The sequence below is a fragment of the Jaculus jaculus genome, chromosome X (assembly GCF_020740685.1).
Source record: "Jaculus jaculus isolate mJacJac1 chromosome X, mJacJac1.mat.Y.cur, whole genome shotgun sequence".
Taxonomy (NCBI): domain Eukaryota; kingdom Metazoa; phylum Chordata; class Mammalia; order Rodentia; family Dipodidae; genus Jaculus; species Jaculus jaculus.
In genome coordinates this window covers 99,604,259-99,629,564 of record NC_059125.1, presented here as the reverse complement: position 1 = coordinate 99,629,564, position 25,306 = coordinate 99,604,259, and the positions used below count along the sequence as shown (strand labels likewise).

General features: G+C 33.5%; 1 protein-coding gene across 3 annotated transcripts in view; it reads right to left on the bottom strand.

The window, feature by feature from the left end:
* Positions 1-25,306, bottom strand: part of Nrk (Nik related kinase) — a 124,364-nt gene that overhangs the window by 9,109 nt on the left and 89,949 nt on the right. The window contains exons 17-27 of one of the 3 annotated variants that reach the window (XM_045140050.1): positions 22,853-22,950; positions 21,444-21,796; positions 20,149-20,434; positions 17,747-17,924; positions 16,899-17,054; positions 14,093-14,236; positions 11,276-11,434; positions 7,945-8,049; positions 6,227-6,369; positions 5,697-5,846; positions 2,577-2,712 (exon numbers count right to left, since the gene is read on the bottom strand). In XM_045140050.1, the coding sequence (XP_044995985.1) occupies positions 2,577-2,712; positions 5,697-5,846; positions 6,227-6,369; positions 7,945-8,049; positions 11,276-11,434; positions 14,093-14,236; positions 16,899-17,054; positions 17,747-17,924; positions 20,149-20,434; positions 21,444-21,796; positions 22,853-22,950 (1,908 nt within the window). The remainder of the gene's footprint in view (positions 1-2,576; positions 2,713-5,696; positions 5,847-6,226; positions 6,370-7,944; positions 8,050-11,275; positions 11,435-14,092; positions 14,237-16,898; positions 17,055-17,746; positions 17,925-20,148; positions 20,435-21,443; positions 21,797-22,852; positions 22,951-25,306) is intronic. The other 2 variants (XM_045140048.1, XM_045140049.1) reach the window with 2 other exon arrangements.

The window sequence follows — 25,306 nt, the reverse complement described above, 5'->3', positions numbered from 1 at the left end:
AGGAAACATCCATCACAGTTCAAGGAAATATACATTTAGTTTAGGAAAATATAGATATGAAGTAATTTTAAAGATCAAAAAATTGTTTCTAGGCAGAGAATGTTGATTCCCTTACTATTCATGCTATGTTTTAATATATTCTCAACATATTTTAGGTACTTAAACTGAAATACCATGTGCTTGCAATAGTACAATGTACTTATTTTATTTTTGTTTGTGTATGAACATGGAGGTCAGAGGACAACCTTGGTTATAATTGCTCAGGTGCTGTCCACCTTTCTTGAGCAGTCTCTCACTAGCCTGGAACTCAACAAGTAGGCTGAACTGCCTGGCCATTAAGACCTAGGCATCCTACTGTCTCTGCTTTCCCAAAACTGGGATTTCAATCTCATGCCATCATGCTTGCTGTTTTTACAAGGGTTCCAGTGATTTAACTCAGGTCCTCATGTTTATGAGGCAAGCACTTTACCAACTGAACTATGTTCTCAGCCAAATAATTTATCTTCTATATGCCTACCTTTCAAATTCTAACTGAAAATAGCTTTCTGATGTAGGCCATTTTTTTTTTCCTGCTCAAGGATAAACGATGAACAAGATGAGTAATTAAGATCATTTTATTCCTATGAATACCTGGTGGCATCAATATTAGGGAATATTCAGTTGCCCATTTGAACTGAGTTTCTTCATTTTCATTTCTTTTTAAAAATATTTTTATTTATTTGCAAGGAGAGAAAAAATGTAAGAAAGAAAGGAAGAAAATAAAATAAAATAAAAGGAAATTCATAAATAAATGGGCATTCCATTGCAAATGAACTCCAGATGAATGCTCTACTTTGTTCATCTGGCTTTATGTAGATACTGGGGAAATCAAATGCAGACTACCAGGCTTTGCAAGCCAGCACCTTTAAATGCCAAGCCATCTCTCCAGCCCCTTAATTGTCATTTTTCTTACTGTATTCATTGAGGTTCTGACGATTAAACTTAGTGCCTCATGAATGAAACTTGGCAGAAACTATAAGCTACATTCCTAGGTGTGGTTACCACATTGTTAACAGAAGTATAACTGTAAAGTATTTAACATGGTTTATCACTTTCATTTGTCTTTGACCTATCAATTTTATAGTATTTACCTCCTGTCACTTACAAAGTTTTAAAACTCCCTGTGAATTATTTGTTGAAAGAATTAGAACAGCTTTTCAAGATAATCCTTAGTGTTGACTATGAGTAGAAAAAAAAAACATAATTCTGCAAATGCAATGTAAAATGCCATCATCCCTTAGAATATAAGTGTCCAAGAAAAATGTACTATTTCAATTTGGTTCTTATAGCAACCCAGGGCCACTTTTAACCATTTTATAGACATTTCATAGGATTCTGGATACTTTCCTTACAAATTTCTCTCACTCTATCCCTCTCTGTTTCCTGTCTGTCTTTACACACATACACACACACACACACACACACACACACACATTTTCCTTTAGTTAATCCATTAAACTCTTCTTTTCTAGAAGTTATCTTCCATCTTACCAATTTGTCCTCCCTGATATTTTACTATATATGGAATCTGTTCTCTATAATTGTACCTAGTCACCAAGCATCAGAAACACATGAAAAACAACTTCAAATTATTTGAATTTTACACTGATTGGAAGAATAAGTTCTTTTGTCTGAAAGACAGTGCTCTTAATTTGCTGTCTGGCTGGCAACTAGCAGATATTCCAAGTCATCTCTAAATTCTTCATATCACAGTCATGTTTATCTTTTTTCCCCAAATGATTTAATTCTTCACATAAACAATCACTAAACAGAGCACTGTTGGCTATATAGAGATATTTTTAAAACTCTTGTATGACTGTTTTGAAAATCTCCTAAGTTCAAGATAATTTCCCCAAACATTGATAAAAACAAACAGTTTTATAATCAGTGTAAAGTGTGTAAGCAATACAAATTAGAAAAAAAATAAAGCCTATTATGGAAAATAATTAATGGTGATTAATATGAACAACTCAGATAGCAAAAATAAGTTCCTTAGTGGGAACTCTATAATTTTGTTAAGAATATGAGAAGCACTTCTTTCATTTTGCTAAGGGAATAGGTGTCCGGAACTCAAAAGTACACCTTTTGACTTAACAAAATGAAGTAACTCAGGAAATCTTATTTAGGACATATTTTCATCCTTAAAAACTTCTATGATGGGCTGGAGAGATGGCTTAGTGGTTAAACACTTGCCTGTGAAGCCTAAGGACCCCGGTTCGAGGCTTGATTCTCCAGGACCCACGTAAGCCAGATGCACAAGGGGCACACACGTCTAGAGTTAGTCTGCAGTGGCCCTGGCACAACTATTTTCTCTATCTATCTGTCTGTCTGTCTGTCTGTCTGTCTGTCTGTCTGTCTGTCTATCTATCTATCTATCTATCTATCTATCTATCTATCTATCTATCTATCTATCTATCTATCTATCTATATCTGTCTCTCTCTGTTGTTCTCAAATAAATAAAAAATATAACAAAAAAATTAAAAAGAAACTTCTATGATATAATAAGAAATAGTAAGATAGGAAACTTTATACATACCTATGGAAGATGGTATATCTTTCCACACTTCAAGGATCTTCTTGAAGAGTTGTTCATTTGCTTCCACAGAAAGAGCTTCTGCATTGAAGGTGAGCATCATGCCAATTCCCAAACAATCAGGTAAAATGACAATATTCTGTAAGATTTCCAAGGCCACAATTATGTTTCATAAAGGTTTACCTGTGTAGCATTCTATCAATATTGTTTAAATTGAAGCAAATTTGCTGAGTAATAAAGACCAGAAGATGTTTGGTTGAGGGATGAAGGTAACCTCTATTTCTGAATTAAATAGAATGAATCAAACACCTGAAAAGAGTTGCTTTCCTTATCAAAAAGTAATAGTCAATTTTTAAACTAACAATATTTTTCCAAAACAGAGAAATTTATTGAAATTCCATGACCTACTATTTGTAGTAATTGGAAAAGCCATATAGACTTGGATTTAAGGAAAATTCATTTTAGCAGTTAAAGAATCCTTACATAATAAATTTGTGAATCAACTAAGAAGTGCATATTCCTTGGTCATTAGTAAATTCATTAAAATAAAAATAGAAACTTAATCTAAAACAGGTAAGACTTAAAATGCTTACAAGGGGAATTTTTATAAAAATAACTCTTAACTCTAATTACAATAATTGTCTCAATTTACAAAATAGTTGGATGTCCTATCCAATGTACATAATGTTAAAATCGATTCAACTTGCAAATACAGATGTTTGCTTGTTGACATAATGCCAAATTATGAGAAGTAGCTACACATTTCTAAATTTCCTGATGAATAAATCAATGTGACAAAAATTGATTAAAGTATGGATATGGTCATATTAACACTGTGTCCCTGAGAAACAAACAAATTGTGTTTCTCTTCTTTTTCTCCAAATTAGCTAATTATAGAAAAAAAAAGGTCAGAAACTATACTTGCCAAACCCAGTGTACTAAGGCAGAATGCTTGAGGCCATGTCTCAGCAACAACAATCCTTAAAACTAAAATGGGAACCCAGAGGCAAAAAGCAATTTTAATACGTTCCCTGGGAACTTGCATGAGCAATTGAATCAGAAAACAGGAAAAGAACAAAATAAATTACAAGAAATAAGATTGTCGTAATAAAATCCGTTTACAATAAAGCTAGAAAGCTACAAATCTAAACAGCCTCTGAGGTACGTCTCTTGATTACTGAAGTATCCAAATATCCTTTAGCACACGTAGCTCTCATGGAGCTTTATGGATTTTTAAATCTAGCACTTTTAGAAAAGTATTATTTTTAGAAGACACTCTCATCTCTCTTGCATTAGAACTCTTTCTCTTTTAGTGGGTCAAGACACTGGGGCATTTTAGCTAAAAATATGTTTGCATATATATGAGGTGTCCTAATTAGGTCAGAAATGACTCGTGAAAACTCATCTTCTCTCATTCTAGCTTCCACAGTAATTAATGGGTTATTTCAAAAGGAGATAGTTTTCTTGGCTTATTAATCAGGTGGAGCACTAGGTTCAAACTTCTTTAATAGCTGTCCTCTATTTTTTTTTCTTTTGAGAGGGTTTCAGGTAGCCCATGATGGCTACCTCCTGATCTTTTTAACCCCACTTCTCAAGCTCTGGGATTACAGGTGTGTGCTATAACATATAGTTGGGCTTTATAAATAGCACAAACTTCATCCAATGCTGCAATGTTCAATACTGCATTGGCTTTTAAGTACAGGCTATGTGATAGGATTCTGGAAGCAATGTAACTCAAATGAAGAATAATATATTTGTATCAAAATTATTTTGTGGTTTTGGCTGATATTGCTTCAATTTTTCACAATAGCAACAGGTTAAGTTGTATCTTATCGTAGGCAACTACTGGGTGATCAGCTACTGATGTTAATATCACCCAAGTACCTTTAAAATGTCCACTAAAGTTAAAATGATTGCTTTATGTAATTATTTCATTAGAGACACATGGTTAAATTCTCAAAGCTGTTAAATATATCACATGAACAAAATCATTTAAGGTATATAAAGCTTTGTCTCAAGTTATTTTTATACAATGCTAAGCTGACAAAATTTTAATAATCTACAACCTGAGTATCATGAATTGGTAAAGCAAAGAACTGTTGGTTTAGGCATTGTTTTAAACATATTACCCATAGGGCAACAGTCATAGCCAACATCAAAATTGAGAAGAAAAAAATTATACTGTAAATTATGTGTATAGAATTATCACTACTGTCCAGAGTTTAAATATTGTGTCTTATTTTAAAATATCTTTAAAGTATTTTTATTTTATTTTTTAAAAATTATTTTTATTTATTTGAAAGTGACAGAGAGATAAAGAGGCAGATAGAGACAGAGAGAGAATGGATGCACCAGGGCCTCCAGCCACTGCAAACAAACTCCAGACGTGTGCGCCCCCTTGTGCATCTGGCTAACGTGGGTCCTGGGGAATCGAGCCTTGAACTGGGGTCCTTAGGTTTCACAGGCAAACGCTTAACCGCTAAGCCACCTCTCCAGCCCTAAAGTATTTTTAAAATATTGGTAAATTTGAACAAAAATTCCAAGTATAGTTGACACAATTGGAAAACATACCAAATTAATGCTATATTATACAACATAAATAACAGAATAAAAAAAGGAGGCTATGCTACATACAGTAATGTTGCAAAACTGATGTTGAAAATTGTCAAAAATTCTGTTAATGTATTTTGTGGTATAGATGTACTTAAACAAAGGTTATAAATTGAAATGAATAGTAAGGTTAGTAGTTGTAAATGCATATAGATGAGCAGTGGATGCAGATCACATATGATATCCAAAAGTATATAGACACTTCATCAGTTCTAGAGTGATGTGAGCCTGAGGTTACCAAGTCTGGTTTATCAGATTTTTAAATCCAGATTTTAAGGATAATGTTTGTTTAATTATTTAAAAAAATCCACTGTGACCAAATGCCATCAACCTGACTAATATACTCAGATGTCTAGATGAGGAAACCATTAATGATTTTTATTTATACATAACTACAGGTCTCCATTCCACTATGCGTATTTCTAAATATAATTTAAAACCTTACTGAGTTATTATAAGGGAAAAAATTCAAAGTTTTATGCAATAACTTCTAAGAACCTGAACATATCCTACATTATTTGGCAAGGTCACATCAGACAAAACTTCTGATTCGGCATCGATGACATGATATCCATCAGCTGAGCTGAAGAAAATCTTGAGTCTTTTCTCAGAACCAACAGCCAGATCAACTGTCACTGGATTGAGACCAAAAGTTGGAAATACCTGCAAACAAAGACAAAAATGGCTCAAAGGCCAAAATGACATTCTGACTAAGGCAAAATTTTTCTTTCTTTAGAGAACAGATGGCTTTTTCATTTTTGGTTATTTGTTTATTGTATTTTCAGTACTAAGGTTTAAGCCTAGGGCTTCACATAAGCAAGGGAAGCATTCTACCCAAGTTATATTCCCAGAACTCAGGTGGAGTTTTTAAATGGTGACTTGTGTTGAGATCCATATGTAAGGACTTTTACTAGATCCATCACTATAATAAACAAACAATTATATTTAGGTTCTGAATATTATTTTTCTGAAATGATCAAACTACCAATGATCCAAAGACTATTGTGACCCTCAACTCTGTTTCCAGGTTTTAAATTCCTTGCCTTGAGCTTTAGCAAATGAAGGAGCTCATCTGGTCTCTTAAATCGGTTCGCTGGATCAGCTGCCTTTATTTTGGCCAGTATTCGTATATAGGCTTCATAGGACATGTAGTCTCCTTCAGAGTCTGCTGACTGATCAATGCATACTTGGTAAGGAATGAAAACAGCCGTACATGTTAACCTGCTATAAACTGGGTATACTGTAGGCTCCTATTATTTCTAGTCCAAGAAAGGAAATAGGCTAAACAAGATACACTGTTAAGATCAGATTATGGTAGAGAACTAAATGTCAAAGGAGTCACTACACTATGGTCTGGAGGTAGGCTTCATGAATGAGAATGAGGATTTGTATGAGCTGTGTATCAGGATGGGCAGAATGTTGGTACTTATCTCTTTGTTTTCCAGCTCCATACCAGGTAGCCTTGACTAATCAGCAGACACCAAAGTATAAATGCACATCCAAACATGGACAGCTGAGCCAAGACCCAATTTAAGGAGATCAGAATGGGGATGTGATTTCTGTCAATACAGACTCGGACTGTACACAAAGTATTCTGTGCTATATGTAAAGGGCAAGCAGTCATTTATGGATAGTAAGAAGAATTTGCTCATGTTTATTTTTATACAGTACATATGTGTGTGTGTGTGTGTGTGTGTGTGTGTGTGTGTGTTACAAGAAACAATGTACAGATCTTGAATTAAGATACAAAGTATTTAATAAACACCTTGTTGAAGCATATTGGGATGTGTTCCTATCAGTGTTTGTGAAACTCTGTGGACCAACTACTTCAATATCACCCAGAACATTTGTAAAATGATAAATTCTCAGGCCCCACAGCAGACACATGAATTCAGCCTGGGGTTGGGTCTGAGATATATACACTTAACAAATGTCCCAGATGATTATGATATACATACCAGGCTAAGAGTGATACAACTTAAGTGAAAGCTGCCATGTCATTAACCAATCCTCAGTGCAATGAAATGAACACAAATAGTCCTATGTATGTGGAATTCTAGAGCATCATAAGTTACTTACAGTCCTCAGTTTATGGGATGTGAAAATAGCAGCAGCAGCTTGTTTGGGACACTAGATGGTTACCTTCTGTATCTGATCCACACAAATTCAGTTAAATCATAACAAAGATAGAAAGAACACTGGTAAACCTAACCATTGTGTCTCACAATAATTCTATAGACAAACGATTTTAAAGATTCAGATTGAAAGGAATGTACACCCTTTTTCCTTCTCCCACTCACCTACTGTAGTCTTGATAACTGATGCAAAGTTTTCCACTTCCCTCCTTCCAATGGGGCTCCCTCAGCATTTCCATATGTCATCTTACTTTCCCTCTGCTCTCCACCCCCCTCTAAGAGAGAATGGGTACATTCTTGGCTACAAATCATTGTGGTGGCACCTGAAGCCTGTGTTTAGGCATTAGAAAAGTAGGTCTTCATGTTGACTATTGGAAATGGGAATGAGGAGTTGGTGGGGATTTTCTCTAAGGAGAGGGTTCAGGGATTTCCCACACATTCTCCCTTGCTGTGCTGGTGGGAGATTGTCTAAAAGAGGGCTGAATAATAGTTACTGACATGATACAGTCAAATTAAATTAAGTACAGAACAATGGTATGCATGTTTGCATCTTTATTCTAAAACCCTTTTTTGTTTAGAATTTCTTCCTAAAATAAAAAATGGCATGCTACAAAGGAAGAAGCCACTCACTTTAATAGCAGTGTTTTCATCAAAAGATTTTGGTGCCCATGCATAAAGGTGAATCGATGATTTCAAAGCAATTGCAATATAAGTTGTTTCTTCATGTTGAACTATAATGATAGAAAACATAATGTAGTAATGCTCAGAATTAACAAGAGACACCAGTGTATGTATTTATCAAAAAATGAAATTGCCACAATATAAGAAAACAAACTGCATTTTTTTGGAAAAGACAACTGGTTAGAATTTGATATCCATTATACAGCACAAAGTATTTTCATAGATTATATACATTATTCTTCAAGAGCATTCTAAACTGTATGCTAAAAACTGTAGCACAGAAATGGAAGAAATTAAAGAATATACGGCATGGCATGGTGGCATACATATGATTGTGTAGAGTCAAGACAGGAAAATTGTAATTTTGAGGCCATTCTGGACCACATTGCACATTCAAGGCTAGATTGGAGTATATACTAGAACCTGCCATAGAAAACATGGACTATAAGTTTGGGTATCACATGCAAGGCCCTGGGTTCTATCTTCAGCAGAAAAAGTGTTTATAGGAGATCTAAATAAGTGGAAAAACTTTCTATGTTCATAGATAAACTTAGTATGGTTATGACACTTTTATCTAAAACAAAACCTACAGATTAAAGTTAATCCTTGTTACAAACACAATTATTTGTTTTATATAAATGAAAAGCCTATTTCTAAACCTCACATGGAATTTTAAAGGTAAATAACCAACATAATCTTGGAAATAAAGGCAAAATCAGAGGACTTATCTGTCCCAATTTCAAAACTGACTCTGTTATAATAATAATAATAATAATAATAATAATAATAATACATAATGTAGTACTACTTGGTCATAAGAAAGAATGACATTATATCATCTGCAAAATAGAGCTGAGATCATCATATTAAGTGAAAAGCCAGACTTAGGAAAAAAAATAACACATTTTCTCTCACTCATGGGCCTTCTATTATCAAAAATATGATATGAAAATAGAAAATGAGGTACTTAGGAGGAGAGGAGATGAGGGAGCAGGAAAAAAGGATATTACAGAAAGTAATGGGTTGAATGTGATCAAAATGCATATGTAAGAAAATATCATAATAAATGAATATATGCTAAAAAGGGTGAGTAAAATTATTTTTAACTTTGGTAAAGATGATTTTTTTTCTGGTCTTTTCAAGGTAAGATCTCATTCTAGCCTAGGCTGACCTGGAACTCACTCTGTACTCTCATATTGGCTTCTAACTTGTAGTGATCCTCCTACATGGTATGTGCCACCATATCCAATACAAGACAGATGTTGACCATGTTCACTGGTAAAAAATTTTGAATAAAAGGCCATTACAGGAAATTAACTAATAATGCAACAAAATAATGCAACAGTGTGGGATTGGCTTATAAATCATAGGAGTAGAATTGAATTAAACGTATAAACTCAATGCATCTATAACCAATAGCTCCAATAATATTCAATGAGGAAAAATAGTCTGTTCAACGAATGGTGATAACTAGATATCCATATGCGAAGAATAAAACAGAAAACTTTACTTCACAACATATACAAAAATAAGTCAAACTTGATCAAATACCTGAATGTCAGAATTTAAACATTAGAACTCTAAATTATAAACATAGTGATAAGCCTTGATGACTTCTAATATGACAATGGATTTTATGTTTGATACAAAATTATGACTAGCAAAAGAAGAAAGAGAAATTAAGCTTCATCAAAATAAAAAATAACTTTTACACATTAAAGAATATGATGAAGAAGGCTGGAGAGATGGCTTAGCGGTTAAATGCTTGCCTGTGAAGCCTAAGGACCCCAGTTCGAGGCTCTATTCCCCAGGACCCACGTTAGCCAGATGCACAAGTGGGTGCACACATCTGGAGTTTATTTCCAGTGGCTGGAGGCCCTAGTATGCCCATTCTCTCTCTCTATCTGCCCGTTTCTCTGTCTGTCACTCTCAAATAAATAAATAAAAACAAAAATAAAATTAAAAAAAAAAGAATATGATGAAGAAAGGAAAACTGAGCCCAATGGCATAGACCTGTATACCTAACTGTGTTGGAGGTTGAGGCAGGTGGATTGCAAGATTAAAGTGACCCTGAACTACAGAGTGAATTCAAGGCTAGACTAGACAATTTAGTAAGACCCTATCTCAAAGAGCAAAGAAGGATAAAGATATAGTTCAGTGCTTATCTAGCATGTGCAAGTGTCCCATAGAATTCATAGGAGAAAAGATACGCACAGCATATATCTGATAAGAATCTAGTCTACAGGTTGCTTTATAAAGACTGCTTATAATTCGACTTAACAACAGGAGAAAAAAAATGGCACACATTGCAAATTATTTCTCTAGGATGATATATAAAAGGCTATTACACATATGGAAAATATGTAACAACATTCATATTCAGATAATGCAAATTGAGCTACAAGTAGAAGCTATTCTAAGCCCACTAGGATGGCTAGCATCAAATAAGAGACTTAAAATGTTTGAATAAATAGGAAGACTACACAGCCCTATGTTATTGATGGCAATGTGAAATTCTTCATCCACTTTGATATCAGTCTAACAGTATGATTGAAGAAAACAAAAACATGCATACTTAAATAAAATAATTGCACTAAAATACTCTTAGAAGTATTAGACCTACTAGCCAAAACCTTGAAAGCATGCTGATGTTTATTAACGAATAAATGAGTAAACAAAATGATGTGTCTATATGTTACAATACTATTCAACAATGAAAAGGCATTACATATTGCCATTTGTTGTATGTGATATGTGGATGAACTTTGAGAACATTAATATAAGTGAAAACATTTTTTTTCATAGAAGGCTACATAATGCACAATTTCAGTTATATTAAATGCTGAGAAAAGACAAGTAGAGAAAGAAAATAAATTCATATTCAGTAGTATTGTAATGGGGTGAAGAAGGGAATAATTCTATTTTATTGCCATCCAAATGAGTGAAAATACCATGGGTCTCTGTAGATTGTTCAAAGTACAACAAGAACATTTATATCTTTGATTTTATATAGAGGAAAAAATATCACTTTAGAACATTTAGTGACTGGGGAAGAAGAAAGGTGAATAGGCCAAATTTGACCTTAATATTTATTTCAGTCAATAACTAAAACCACAGCAGAAAAGACCAGAAACTGCCTTAATAGAATTCATTCAAATTTCCATGCAAGGTTGCAAATTCTTTCCATTTCCCACTTTGCCTTTTGCGATTATATACTTCCTCACATTAATTCAAGCAGAATTTACATAACTATATTAAATGTGGTATGGGACTTACGGACACTGAAGTGTTCACAGCCAATCAATTTATCAATAGCTTTGCAAGCCTCCTCTGTTTTCAACATTTCTTTTTGTCTTCTTTTACTGTCTGGATCATTGTTCAAAATCTTGTTCCTCAGCCAAGTTAAATGATATACCCGAAGTCTATTCTTGTGGCCTGACAGGAAAATGCATAGCATTTTAATAAAAAAGTAAGAAGTTACTGTCCCTTTAATCAAATCTTCTAATGAAAAATACTATTCAACAGTCAACATATCAGAACCTTCTCTTCAGAGTTCAGAATTCTGATAGCAAAGTTGATCTTAATCATTTAATCCCAAGAGGTAGTCAAAATGTCAAGTAGCAACCTAAGTGCCTATAAAAAGTAGACCTAAAGCTCTTCTTTAGGATAAGTCATGGCTGTACTAAGCAGAGAAGCCAACTGTCATCCATTCATTTGTAACTGGAGTTTTTACTAAGTCATGACATCTCTTAGTTCCTAGACCAAGAGGCTGTCCTTTGTAGTATGTATGGAAGAAAAGAATGTCTGAGTACTGGCTATTTAGGCATTTAGACTTCATAGGATGGATGGATGTCTTTGTGATGGTAGTAAACTAATTGAACAGATTTACTATTTGTTTCTCCAACCTAATTCATCTTTTTTATTTTTAATGATATATAAATTTGATGCATAATATAATATTGTATTCATGTATATATTATGTAGTAAGCAGTTCAGTGTAATTAGTATACTCATTACTTTAAATATTTTCATTTCTTTATGCTGAACATATTTAAATTTCTCTGTTTTACCCTGAGATATATTATTTAGTAGTGTTAATTATGTTGATCTACTGTGCCAGAGAACACCAGAATTTATGCTTCTTATTTGATAATAAATTGGCACCCATTTCCTACCTTGCCTTTCTCATACTCAACATGGGCTCTAGAAACTAAGCAGTCTACTGTCATCTTATATAAGTTTTTTACATTTCAATTATGAGTGAGAGCATATCTTAATTCTAATTTCCTAAGGGTTAATTTCATCAAATTCTTACAATTCATTCAACACTCATAGGGTACTAAAACCACACATTTCTCTCAATCACTTTTAAGATTATTACAAGATTTCTAGTCTCAACCATAGGATTCTTTTTTTTTTTTCTTTTTCTTTTTTTTTTTTTTTTTCGAGGTAGGGTCTCACTCTGGCTCAGGCTGACCTGGAATTCACTATGTAGTCTCAGGGTAGACTCGAACTCTCGGCGATCCTCCTACCTCTGCCTCCCGAGTGCTGGGATTAAAGGCGTGCGCCACCACGCCCGGCATCAACCATAGGATTCTTAAGTGACTAATATTCAGTATATTTAAAGGATATTTTAAAGCAATGTTATGGGTCAGATATCTATATTTATAGTCATCTTGTTCTTAAATATTCTTCTTATTTAAAACCATTCAGGAGCTGGAGAAATGGCTAAGTGGTTAAGGCACTTGCCTGCAATGCCTAAGGATTCAGGTTCAACTCCCTAGAACCCATGTAAGCCATAGGCACCAGGTTGTGTATGTGTCTGGAATTTGTTTGTGGTGGCTAGAGGTCCTAGCGTGACTATTCTCTCTCTTTCTTTGTCTCTCTCTCTCCCCCTCTTTCTATCTCTCTCTTAATAAATAAATAAATATCTTCATAAAACATTTAGTATCTTCCCATACCAATATTTTCTATAAAATTTGATACAAAAAGCTTGTATTAGTAATCATAATTTGTGAGCTGGGGATATAGCTCAGTGGTATATAGTGCTTTCCTGGTATGTATAAGTGCCTAAGTTAATTTCCCAATGCTAAATGAAATCAAATTTGAGTGAAACTCAATCATTAAATAAGGGTTAGAGAAAGCTGGATCAATAATGAAATCTGTGCATCAGATGGACATCTAAAAGCTAAGCAGATATTTTCCTAATTAAATATTGCTACATTGTACCTGAAAAAAATATAAAAGACTGGCAATAATATATAATTAAAATATTATAAAGTCTATTCATATCTATAAAGCTTTTCTCCTTTAATCAAAACTTGAAGCAAATGCAAATAGAAATATATAATCAGTGTGTAACATGGAAATTTGCACACTAATATATCCTTTATGTATTTTGTTAGAAAATAAATATAAAATCTAATATAAATAGCTGTTATTAGCAATATTTATTGTGTAGCCAAACTTTATCTGAGCTCTTACTAATAATTTATTGTTCCTCTGCTTTTCTAATACCAATTCCTGTTCAGTAGTAACAATCATTATTACACCCATTTCTTGCTTTCTCATAGTAGCAATTTCTGGCTTCGACTGATCAAGACTATGAAATTCAACTACTGTGTGGAAAAAGAATAGAGGTCCTTAGTGATTCCATTCTTGTAACCCTGTCTACAAGCATTTGTGATAAGGTTGTGGGAAGAATCAGTCTCTATTATCCAATTACTTGCCCTTTTGTTCTTTATAGCTTCTAGCACATCACAGGAAAGCTGCTGTGGTACTAGTAGTTATCAGTGAATGAGTATAATATCTGTGATATTTTTGTAGGAGGATACTCTGGAAAGAACTTGCAACGATATACATAATATGGCTTTTCTCATCACCAACCTAAGTTATGTACATTACAATGAAAGGAAGTTGCTTTAAATTATAAATAGATAAAATACAAAATACACATACAGTAGTATGGTGTCCCAATTAAAAGTTATATTTAAAGTGTTTTCTTATGAACTCTTTCACCTGAGTGTCATTAGCCTAATTTGAAGTTTAATTATCTTACATAATTAGTCAGTTAATTTTAGTTATTAAACAAACCAGAGATGGTAATCAGCAAATTGAGTGGCTCCACGACTTGAATCTGGCGGAATGGTCTTCGCTTTATAAGTTTAGTAATGTCAGCCTTTCCACTTCTGTCCATTAGATACAGATTAGATCGGGTGCCCAGCAACAAATTAACTCCTGTTTAATAGAAAAAGAAAAGTACTATATGATTTCAGATTATTTTATTATCATTTATATTAATTATACAAAACAATGAATTTCATTATGATATTTTCAAATATGTACAACATGTACTTTGATCATATCTACCCCATGATTATCTATTATCCCTGCCCTTTCTCTCTTCCTTTTCTCATTTCTTTTTATATATTTATTGGACTGGAAAGATAGACTAGTAGTTAAAGCAGTTGCCTGCAAAGCCTTAGGTCTCAAGTTCGACTCTCCAAGTCACATGTAAGCCAGACACACAGTGATGCAAGCACACAATGACACAAATGCATACAACGGGGCACATACATCTGGAGTTCAATTGTAGTGGTTGGAGACCCTGGCATGCCAATTCTTTCTCTCTCTCTTTTGCATTAAAAAATCCCAGTCTGTTGGGCTTGCTTCAAAAATATTTTTATTTATTTATTTGCAAGCAGATAGAGGTAAGAGAGGAGATGGACAGAGAGAATGGGCATGCCAGAGCCCCCATCCACTGCAAATGAACTCCAGATGCATGTACCACCTTGTTCATCTGGCTTTACAAGGGTACAGAGGGATGGAACCCAGATTGTTACCTTTTGCAGGCAAGTGCCTTAACTGGTGAGCCATCTCTACAACTCCCCTTTTCTCATTTCCTTTCCTGGAATAATATTCTTTCTTATCCTTTTGTTTCTTTATTTTGAAAAAAAAACACCTAGATTCTACATATAAGAGAAAACGGGATATTTTTCTTACTGAATCTGCTGTGCTTCAGGATCTAGATACAACAATTTTCCTACACATGATTTTACTTTTCTTCACAGTTGAATAATACTCCACTGTGTATAGATGCTACAATTAAAAATATTGTTTTTATTTTTATTTATTTGAGACAGACAGAAAGAGAAGAGGCAGATAGATAAGAGAATGGGCATGCCAGGGCCTCTACCCACTGAAAAGGAACTCCAGATGCATGCTCCACCTTGTACATCTGGCTTATGTGGGTCCTGGGGAATCGAGCCTCGAATTGGGGTCCTTAGGTTTCACAGGCAAGTGCTTAACCACTAAGCAATCTCTCCAGCCTGCTACACTTTATTTTTACCAATTTATCATTTATCTGTCCAATCAATAATCATATATGTGTGTGTGTGTGTGTGTGTGTGTGTGTGTGTATAGTAGCTATTTTTGTTTGCTGACATTTATAAAGCTAAATTTTATCATTCTAGGCTAATGTTTACCTCATACCTTATAACTTTGTACTCTAACAGAGCAAATTTCATTGAATTACACAGATAGATGGTAACACATTAGAAGTATTCTACTGCCTTGTATCTCAATTAAAATTTTATGTTTATTTTACTGCTACTTTATAAGTGGAAAATTTACCATGATCAATGAACCCTTCTGAAAATTACCTTTATAGAGCCATAGTCTAGCAATTATAAAGTGTTCAAGTTAATTTTTATTCCTAACTATTATTAAAGGTTTTATATCTTTGAAAATCATTATATGTAAATAACTGATTTTTAAATTGAATGACTATGCAGTTATCAAATAGTTTGCATTGTAAATACCTATGAATTTGGTTTCTAATAATTAACTAATTACATTTAGGGTTAGTTATCAAACTGAAATATCCATCATTTCTCTTCTAATAGACTCAATTACCAAAATTTTGAATATAACCTATTATTCTAAGATATTTAATACATTTATTTAATTTCCTACAAGGTCCTATTTTTAGTTAAAAATCCTGTGTTCTATTATTATACACTAAATAAAATCTATCAATTTATAATTCAGAAGTTGGTACTTTCTTTGCTCTCTCCCTCTTTGTATTTAGTTATCCTGATCCATTTATCAGGTCTTAAAGCAGGATATTATTTAAGTCCTACTTATATGTTTATAATTGTGATAACAAAAAATTTAAAATTCTATGTATCTTAAGATCCTGGGGCTAGACAAATAGTTCAGCTGTTAAAGCTGTTTGCCTTGCAAACATGAGGACTTGAGTTGGGTTGGCAGAACCAAAACTGGGCATGGTTGGCATGTGCTTGTAAACACCTAGAGCTTTCTAGGCAACTAATTAGTGAGTTACAGGCCGATGAGAAACTCTAACTCAAAAAAAAAATGGGTAGAATGAGATGAACTATATACAAAGTTGTCTGTCCTCTGGTCTCCTCATGCACATGAACACATATGTACGTATGTACGTGCATCCTACTCCCAAAGTGAACCTCCACATGTGTCCATACACACACACAAATTTTAAAAATAAATTTTAAAAGTTAACTCCTTAGAGAAAGAATACCCCACACAAATTCACTTGATTGTTTAGAAAACAAGATCCTATAGAAACCTTTCTTGTAATTAATTGCTGGTTTTCAAATTATCATTAAATAGTCCAATTTAAAAGTTCATTCCAGTTGACTCAAGTTAAAAAATGTGGAATTAATATTCAATCAGCAAATCAATCCTAAATAAACTATTATAAATACATATTCAATTTACACACAGCAGCTTTATAATAATACAGGTGCTTTACATCTATAATTTTTACATCTAGAAATTTTACATCTAAATTGTTTTATATCTAAAATTTTCAATGCACATTAGTTTCAAAATAAACTCAGTTTCAAGCAACCAAACTCACCCCACAAAGAACCACAGCAGATCTCAGAAGTGAATTCTTTTTCATACATATGGATTAGTGGCTTTGCCCGTGTAGGAGAGACATAGAGTGGATTAACATTGACTTCAGAGGGTTGCATAGGTGGTTTCTCAGGGACTTCTACGAATCCAGCATATACTGTAAAGCAGGGAAACATTGAGAGTAATCACAAGTCTATATAACATACATAGTTGCTCAGTGTTTCCATAATTTGGACATCCTAGGAAAGTTCCTTGTCTTTTATTTTACTTGATTTCTTATTGGACACATCATTTTGAGTAAATCTCTAGCACATCAGAAAATACAAAATATAATGGTTAAAGTACATTGCTGTAAACAGGTGTAATTTGTTGCTCAGACTAGAGTGCAAACTAAAAATCCACTGAAGGAGTTAATTTCTACACTGTAGACCAGATCTAAGCCTTTTAAATATTTGGCTGAAAGAAATAATGTAAGGATTACTGTCTTCTAATCAGTCATATGGAAACTAAAATTTAGTGAAGTTGATTATTTTTTACATCAGAGAGATATCACATAGAGAAACTAGAGTTTAAATATCATGTCTGTAATCTAATCACTTGAGTGGTGGAGGCAGGAAGATCAGTTCAACTCAGCCACGGGATATTCATAAACCAATGAACACTAATCAACCAATAAAAAATAAAACAAACAAACAAACAAAAATGAACCCATTAGCCAGGAGTAGAATTTTAAAAGCATTTATCAGTCTGAATTCTTGTCAATGAATATTACAATGCTTTAGCTCCCCAAACCTAATGGAAGAGTACATGAGTAGTTAGTGACATTGAAATATTTTACTAGACACTCACAGATGGCACTGTCTATGTCAGCATCAGAATCCTTCCCAGAATCTCTTGAAGGAGAGAAGTGGCTGGCAGGGAAACCCGATGCTATTGATGATTCGGACATGTCATTGTCATTCTCACCATCAAATGCTAGGGGAATAATCTCTGAGTCCATTGAATTTGAGATCTCAGTTCCACTATCCTAAAATGGGACAAAAACAAAATTAATTCAATTAGATTGATAGTAATAGAAATATGCCTATGAGTCACTTGAAATAGCGAAGGAAAATTTTGTAACATTTATATTGTCACATTTTTCTGAATATTTACTGAAAGAAATGTAGCAGTATCACAGAAGTTAGGTGTTAGAGACAAATGATTATAGAGAAGAGTTAAAGCCGGGCGTGGTGGCACACGCCTTTAATCCCAGCACTCGGGAGGCAGAGGTAGGAGGATCGCTGTGAGTTTGAGGCCACCCTGAGACTACATAGTGAATTCCATGTCAGCCTGGGCTAGGGTGAGACCCTACCTCGAAAAGCCGAGAGAGAGAGAGATTGAGAGAGAGAGAGAAGAGATAAAAGGAACTTTAAGTCCTCACATGTAAAACTTGAGACCTAATATATTTTTAGACATATAACAGGTACTGAGCTAGGCATCTTATTAGATATTGTCATTGCTTCTTATCACAAATCAATAAAGTAAGCACACTTTTTCCTTTTTTTTTTTTTTTTTTAGTTATAAGGAAATTAAAACCTAGGGAAGGTGTAAGTTTCCTGGATCATAGAGATAGCAAGCAGGGAAATGAGATCTTAAAACCAGTCTATTTGATTCCAAAGTGTGCATTCAGCTGAGTCTCTTGCTTAAAGAGATTTACATTGCTGAGCCTAGGGGTACATGCCTATAATGCCAACCTTTGAAAGCTTGGGCAAGAGGGGTGCCATGAGTTTGAGGCTAACCTAAAGTCCATGATTCCAGGTCAGGTTGTGATACAGAGTGAGAATTTGTCTCAAAACAACAATAAAATAAATAAGAAAATAATTAAAATAAGTAAATAAATAAATAGGAAAACCAAAGGATAAAACAGGGAGAATATTCAAAACACAAAACAAAACAACAAAAATAAACAACAAACAAATTTCATAATGTAAGCATACTTCACTAAAAATCTAGCCTACTTCCATTAACTGAAAGAACAGTTACTGAGATAAAAAGTAAAAACGTTGAGGTTGGATAGATGGCTTAGCAATTAAAGGTGTTTGCCTGCAAAGCCTAAGGACCCAGGTTTGATTGCTAGGTCCCACATAAGCCATATGCACATGGTGGTGCATGTATCTGGAGTTCATTTGCAGCAGCTGGAGGCCCTGGAATGCTCATATTCTCTCTCTCTCTCTCTCTCTCTCTCTCTCTCTCTCTCTGTCTCTCTGTCTCTAATAAATAAATAAAATAAAAACTTTTAAAAAGCAAAAATGTCACAGTTTCCTATTATATATATATGGCATTCTATGTCCTAGTATACATTTTACATCCTACAGAAAACATAAGAGAACCTGCCTATTAAGGAGCTCTTTGTGTATTAAGAGGAATTCTTTGCAATGCAAAAAAAAAATTCAAGCCATCAAAGATTGATTTTTTAATGATCTTTTCAGTCATAAATATATGGTGTAAGAACATATCCTTGTTTAATTAAAATGAAAATAACTTTTATTTACTCTGGATATTTCCAAAACCTAAAAAGAGATATTCAAGAATGTGGTGAAACTTGTGTTGGGATGTCTTATTTCAAGTATGTAACATCAATATATCATAAATATTTAGTTTTAATATATGTATATATGTGTTTGGGGCACAAGTCATGAAACTAGAAAGGAGATCTGGAGAAGAAAAAATGCACTTTCAATAAAGGGGGAGGAAAAGAGTAATAGAATACATGTAACATGATTGGAAAGAGTATTGGGGGCTGAAAGATACAAGTAGAGATGTGTCTGGAGACTGAAGGATGAGTATGTGAGGAGAGACAAAAACACAAGGTATAAATTGAAATGAAATAATGCAACTCACCACTTTGTATGCTGATTAATAAACAAACATTGCTTATATACTAAAATTACATTTTCATTTGGAATAAATTATTTTATGTATATTTGATAATGAAAAATAGTACCAGTAAATAAGACTATGTATGTTTATAAAGACCCTACATTAAGCATTCAATCTGAATGAAAATGCTGAAAAGTAAGGTATTTTGTTGTCTTGGAGCAAATAGGAACAATCCAAATTAAATGTATTTAAAATTAATTCTCACACTTATGGTTAAAATGTTTAATGCTTTGGGATAAAATAGCTGGAATAGCTGGGACTCCTATGTATCATATGCAGAAGCATATGCACAGCAAGGAGCGTATTCTCATTTTCAAATGGTTCTTTACCTCTAGTTCATGATCAAGATCTTGAAATGTAGGTTCTTCTAGTTTTAGACAATCATTTGGTAAGAAAATTTCTTCTCCATTGAATTCAAGTGCTCCATTCTCTTCATTGCTTCCACTAGCTATATTAGCTCCATATCCTTCATTGTCTCCAAAGGCTGCACTGACTACAAATCTTTCATAGCTTTTTATGGCACTACTGCTTCCGTAGCCACCATCTGTGCCCCCTTGTCCATCACTTCCATCACAATCAACTTGCTTGCTGAGTCCTTCTCTGGCATTGCTTGCCCTAATAAATTCAAATAAATAAAAGAAGTACACTCAATAAAATGCATATGAAATAGAGTTATCATTTTTCACATACACATATGTGTATATATACATACATATACACATATTCAGTGATATATATTAGAAAAATTACCAGTTCATTATTTTCTTTAGTACTGGAATATTCGTGAATGAGAAACTTCACATCGACCTGAATGATCAAGCCCATAGATAGTTCAGAGAAATCATTCTTTCTATAAATCTCCACTTTGATTTTTGCATGTATATTGACTACTTTCCTGTAGAATTCCATTTTTTTCAGCTACTCACACCAGGAAGCTAAAGTAATTTCAACCTAAGATAATCATTAAATTGGTTTATAAAAATACCAATATTAAATGTTTCAATCATCTTTTTTGACCCTGTGATGATTTTAAAGGTGTTGTATGATAATAGAATTAGTCACAGACAATTTTCTTTGAAAACAATTCCTAAAGAATCTCTTGTTAGTTTTTCCATGAAATCACTAGACAGATAACAAATTTATTATATACATGGCAATAACTCACCTATCTGGGAAATCAAATCTATGTAGGTACATATGAAAATATAAATAATATACTTCACTTTTTACTCCATTCCTCACTGTTGTTTTATAACGATATTTTGATAGAAACTCTCAAAAATATCAGCTCTAAAGTAAGTAATAAATAATTGAATATAAATGGCACACAAATATTTCAGAAATGTTATGTAGTAGAAATAATTAAAATATGTTATTAGGGATCAAATCATTTACCAACATGTCGGTAATTTTACTGTATTCCCATCCCTTATCTCCTTTTGTCCCTTTCTCCTTGCACCATTTCACTAAGGGTGGTGGACCTTCTAGGTAGTCCTTCTTTTTTTTGTTGTCTCATTACATTTGTCCACTTCCACCCTCCATTTCTTCTCTTGACAATGAACTTCGAAAATAAATCTAATGTGCAAGTAATCCAAAATTTATAAAAATATACAAACAAACCAACCTTGGCCAATTAGCACCATCATGATCAATGTTTATGCCATAAACTGATTCATTATTGTTGTCACCATTAACACAGTCTTCAGAGACATCATTTGCCTGATCAACCTGGTTATCCAAGGTATTGCCATAGACATGGTCATAGGTATCTTCATAAACATCATTAGATTCACCATCAGTATCAGCACCAGCATCATAGAGTTCAACATAATCACCATCCTCTTCAGGTGGCTGAATGACAGGTGCAGGAATTAACCAATCATCCCAGAAGATTTCAGAGAGTGCATTATAGCCTACCCATTCATTTGTCAAGTATAGAGGGGGTGACATTTTTCCTACTTTAAATCCATCTGGAACCTGTGTACACAAGAAAGGTTAATGTAGTCTCTAACAGCCTCTCACTTTCTTCTAGATTGGAAGTTTTCAAGATGATAACAAATTAAAATATGTTCTAAATTGAAACAAAGATGTTCCCTCACTAGGTAGAGTTTAGTAAGGATGAGATATCAAACGCAGACATCAGTGATTATTATCAGGCATTCAATCTCATGTCAAAATTTTCTTTGTCTTATTAACCCTACTTGTCTGTTAAGGAATAGACATTTGTTTTTGATATTTGAGAATAGAACAGGTGATTTAATGCTCAGCATTTTGTTCATCTTATCTCAATATTGGGATAAGGTCATAGCTGCTAAAATTTACAGCCTGTTTTCCCAGCTTGGCTGTATATGCTGTAGATTATCTTACATTATTTTAAACATTTCTAAGAAGCAAAGTAATCCAAGTGCAACTCTTCCGTAGGATAGCAATTTATGGGCACTGGAATGTGTATGATTGAATAGGGAAACAATCAAAATATAATAAAGTTACATGAGAGCACACTTCAAAAAGGAGACCTTTTATTTACATAATCAAGAGACTTCTCTGTTCACTAAATGTTTCATTTTAAAAAATTGTCTCAAAAAAACAACAAAAAAAACCCAAAATTGTCTCATGGCTAAAGGAATATAATTTCTACATCTTAGTTTGAGTTCAGCTTATATAAATATTTTTTACCAATCCTCTTTCTAATATTTCAATTTTTTTATGTGGTACTGGGGAGTAGTACCCGAGTCCTTAAGCATGCTGGGAAATCTCTACTACCAAGCTCTAGCCCTCGCCTCTCTTCCTATAATTACCACATAAAATATGAAAAAATATTGTTACATCAATTAAAAGATTTGATTTCATATTCCAAATTTAAGTTATAGTTAATACATTCTGGATGCTTGCAGGACAATTGGATCTATTTTATAAAGTTTAATAAAGTAATTTTTTTTCACAAAGCCCTTCTTAAGCAAAAATCAGAAAGTACTGGTTAAAACCAAACTGTTTTTTTTTTTAAAGATAGAAATTGTTAAGATGGAAACATACATGGACATCAATCAGCAACTTCTGATCAATAGTAGAATAAGGTGGTGATGACTGGGACTTTCTCCTAATCACAGGACTCTCCTCTTCAGAAGATGATTCTATGGAAAGTCAAAATCATACTTAAAAAATAGTTATTTCAATGACATGATTTAATTTGTGTAGAACACCATTTCAATCCCATATATTTTTTTTCCAGCAGCCTTTGTAATTGCATTCAGGAATAGCAACTTATTAATAATCATAGGACTATGAACTTATAGTAACTAACTAAGATCTTATAGTAGTACCAGGCTCAAATGTTGTTCAACAGTAGACCTACAAAAGACTAATATTTTAAAACACTTACTGCACATTTGATAAATGTTTCTATCTATTCAAGACAGTACACTTTAAGATTCATAATCATGTAGATACATTAAAAAGTATCAAGCAAGATTACAAAGGACTTAGAGTGAAACTTACTGCACAAACTGATTAGTAGAAAAAGAAGCCAACAGTTTACTTATAACATGAATTTTAAATAGGACTCATTTTCACTCAGGGATACATTCTCAAGTGTTGCAACAAAGATTAGGAATAAACTACAGAAAAAAAAAAAACCTGACAAACAATCATTCTTGAAAAGTTGGCAACATGATTTTTGAAGAAACTTTCTGCTGTGATGGATATATTCTGTGCCTGGACTGTTAAACATGAGTACTGAGAATTTACAATGTTAGTTTAAAATGTAGATACATCGATCATCTTTGAAATGGATTGTTAAAGTTTATTTTTCTGCTTAATTTTAATTTCAATAGCAACATGTGGTCACTTTCTATAGCATTAAATGGCACCATTTAACCAAATTTTACAAGTATTTCTGTTTAAAGTACAAGGTCTTCCATTTACAAAACTTGCTTTTGACATGAAGTTGTGACATGTTAAATAATGACCTGTAGACAATATCCTGAGAGACTGTATAACAGGATCAAAATCAGTGGGCCTAGGTGAGAGAAAAACGTTCCACAAGGAAACAATCTGGTTTCCGTTATTTGCCAGACAAATTATACTGTCATTCTTTAATTTGCAGATTTGTTATATATAGTCAAAATTTAGACACTACAAATCCAATATACTGTATTTACAAACAGTGCTACCATTTGAAAACATTACATTGTATATAAGTCCTATAATGCATATTCTTATCCTCTAGAACTACTGTATGTTTAACATTTGTTGTTTAATCAGAAAATCATTCTCAAGTCTATTAAAGTAGAAGGAGGGCTGGAGAGATGGCTCAGCAGTTAGGGCACTTGCCTGTAAAGCCTGACAACCTGAGTTCAATTCCCCAGTACCCACATAAAGCCAGATACACAAAGTATCACATGAATCTGGAATTTCTTTGCAGTGGCTGGAGGCCCAGCCACAGTCATTCCCCCCCATCTATTTCTCTGTGCTTGCAAATAAATAAAATTATACAGTAGAAGTAGAAGGAATAAGAAACTTGAGTGTCTTGTGATTCTTTTCTGAGGAAGATATAGTGATGTGATTTCTTCTCTAGATTCACAGGAATGTCAAATAGTGTACATAGTCTGCATAACAATATAAGAGAAGCTTCTCTGGTACTTGCACAGGTAATATCCTCTTCCTTCTAGATCATTTGGAAAAATCATTTGGGTGTCTAATTGAGAATTAAATTATGTCAAAAAGGTGAAGTAATAGACCTTAAAATTTTAGTTGCATGACAAATATTAGCAAAAGTAGCCCTAAATAAACCAAAGGGAAATAGATCTCGGTAAAACGCATAAAATGATGCATTGCATTGGTTATTTTCTCAGAACATAGTATTTCCTTGGGATAGTGCACTATTTTTAAAACTACTTTTATTTATCTGAGAGAGTAGAGAGAAAAAAAAAATTAGTACGGCTATGTCAGTGTTCCTTGCTGCTGCATATGAACTCCAGATGCATACACTAATTATGCATCTGATTTTACATGAATACTGGAAAATAGAACTCAGAGTGTCGGGCTTTAACTGCTAAGTCATCTCCATAGCCCAAGAACATACTATTTAAAAGAATGCTTTTATTATAGAACTCTCAAAGTGTAATTAGGTTAGAAATTTCAGAAGTTAGAATGTTTGATTTTCTATATCTGGTTTTACGTAATATTATAAGAAAATATATGGGCAAAATTTTAACTCAATGTGCATGTGCAAATGTGTCAAAGTTCATGTACAGGTCACAGGTCAACACTGGGTGTCATTCTCAGGTATATTGTCCACCTCTTATGAGACAGTATCTCTTTTTGGTCTGGAGCTCACTAAGTAGTTTTGACTAACTACCCAGCAAGCACCAGGGGTACTCCAGTTCCCACCTCCCCCAGACTAGGATTATAGGTATGGGCCACCATTTCTGGCATTTTTAAGTAGGTGCTGATGATTGAACTCAGGTCCTCAGGCTTGCAAGGCAAGTA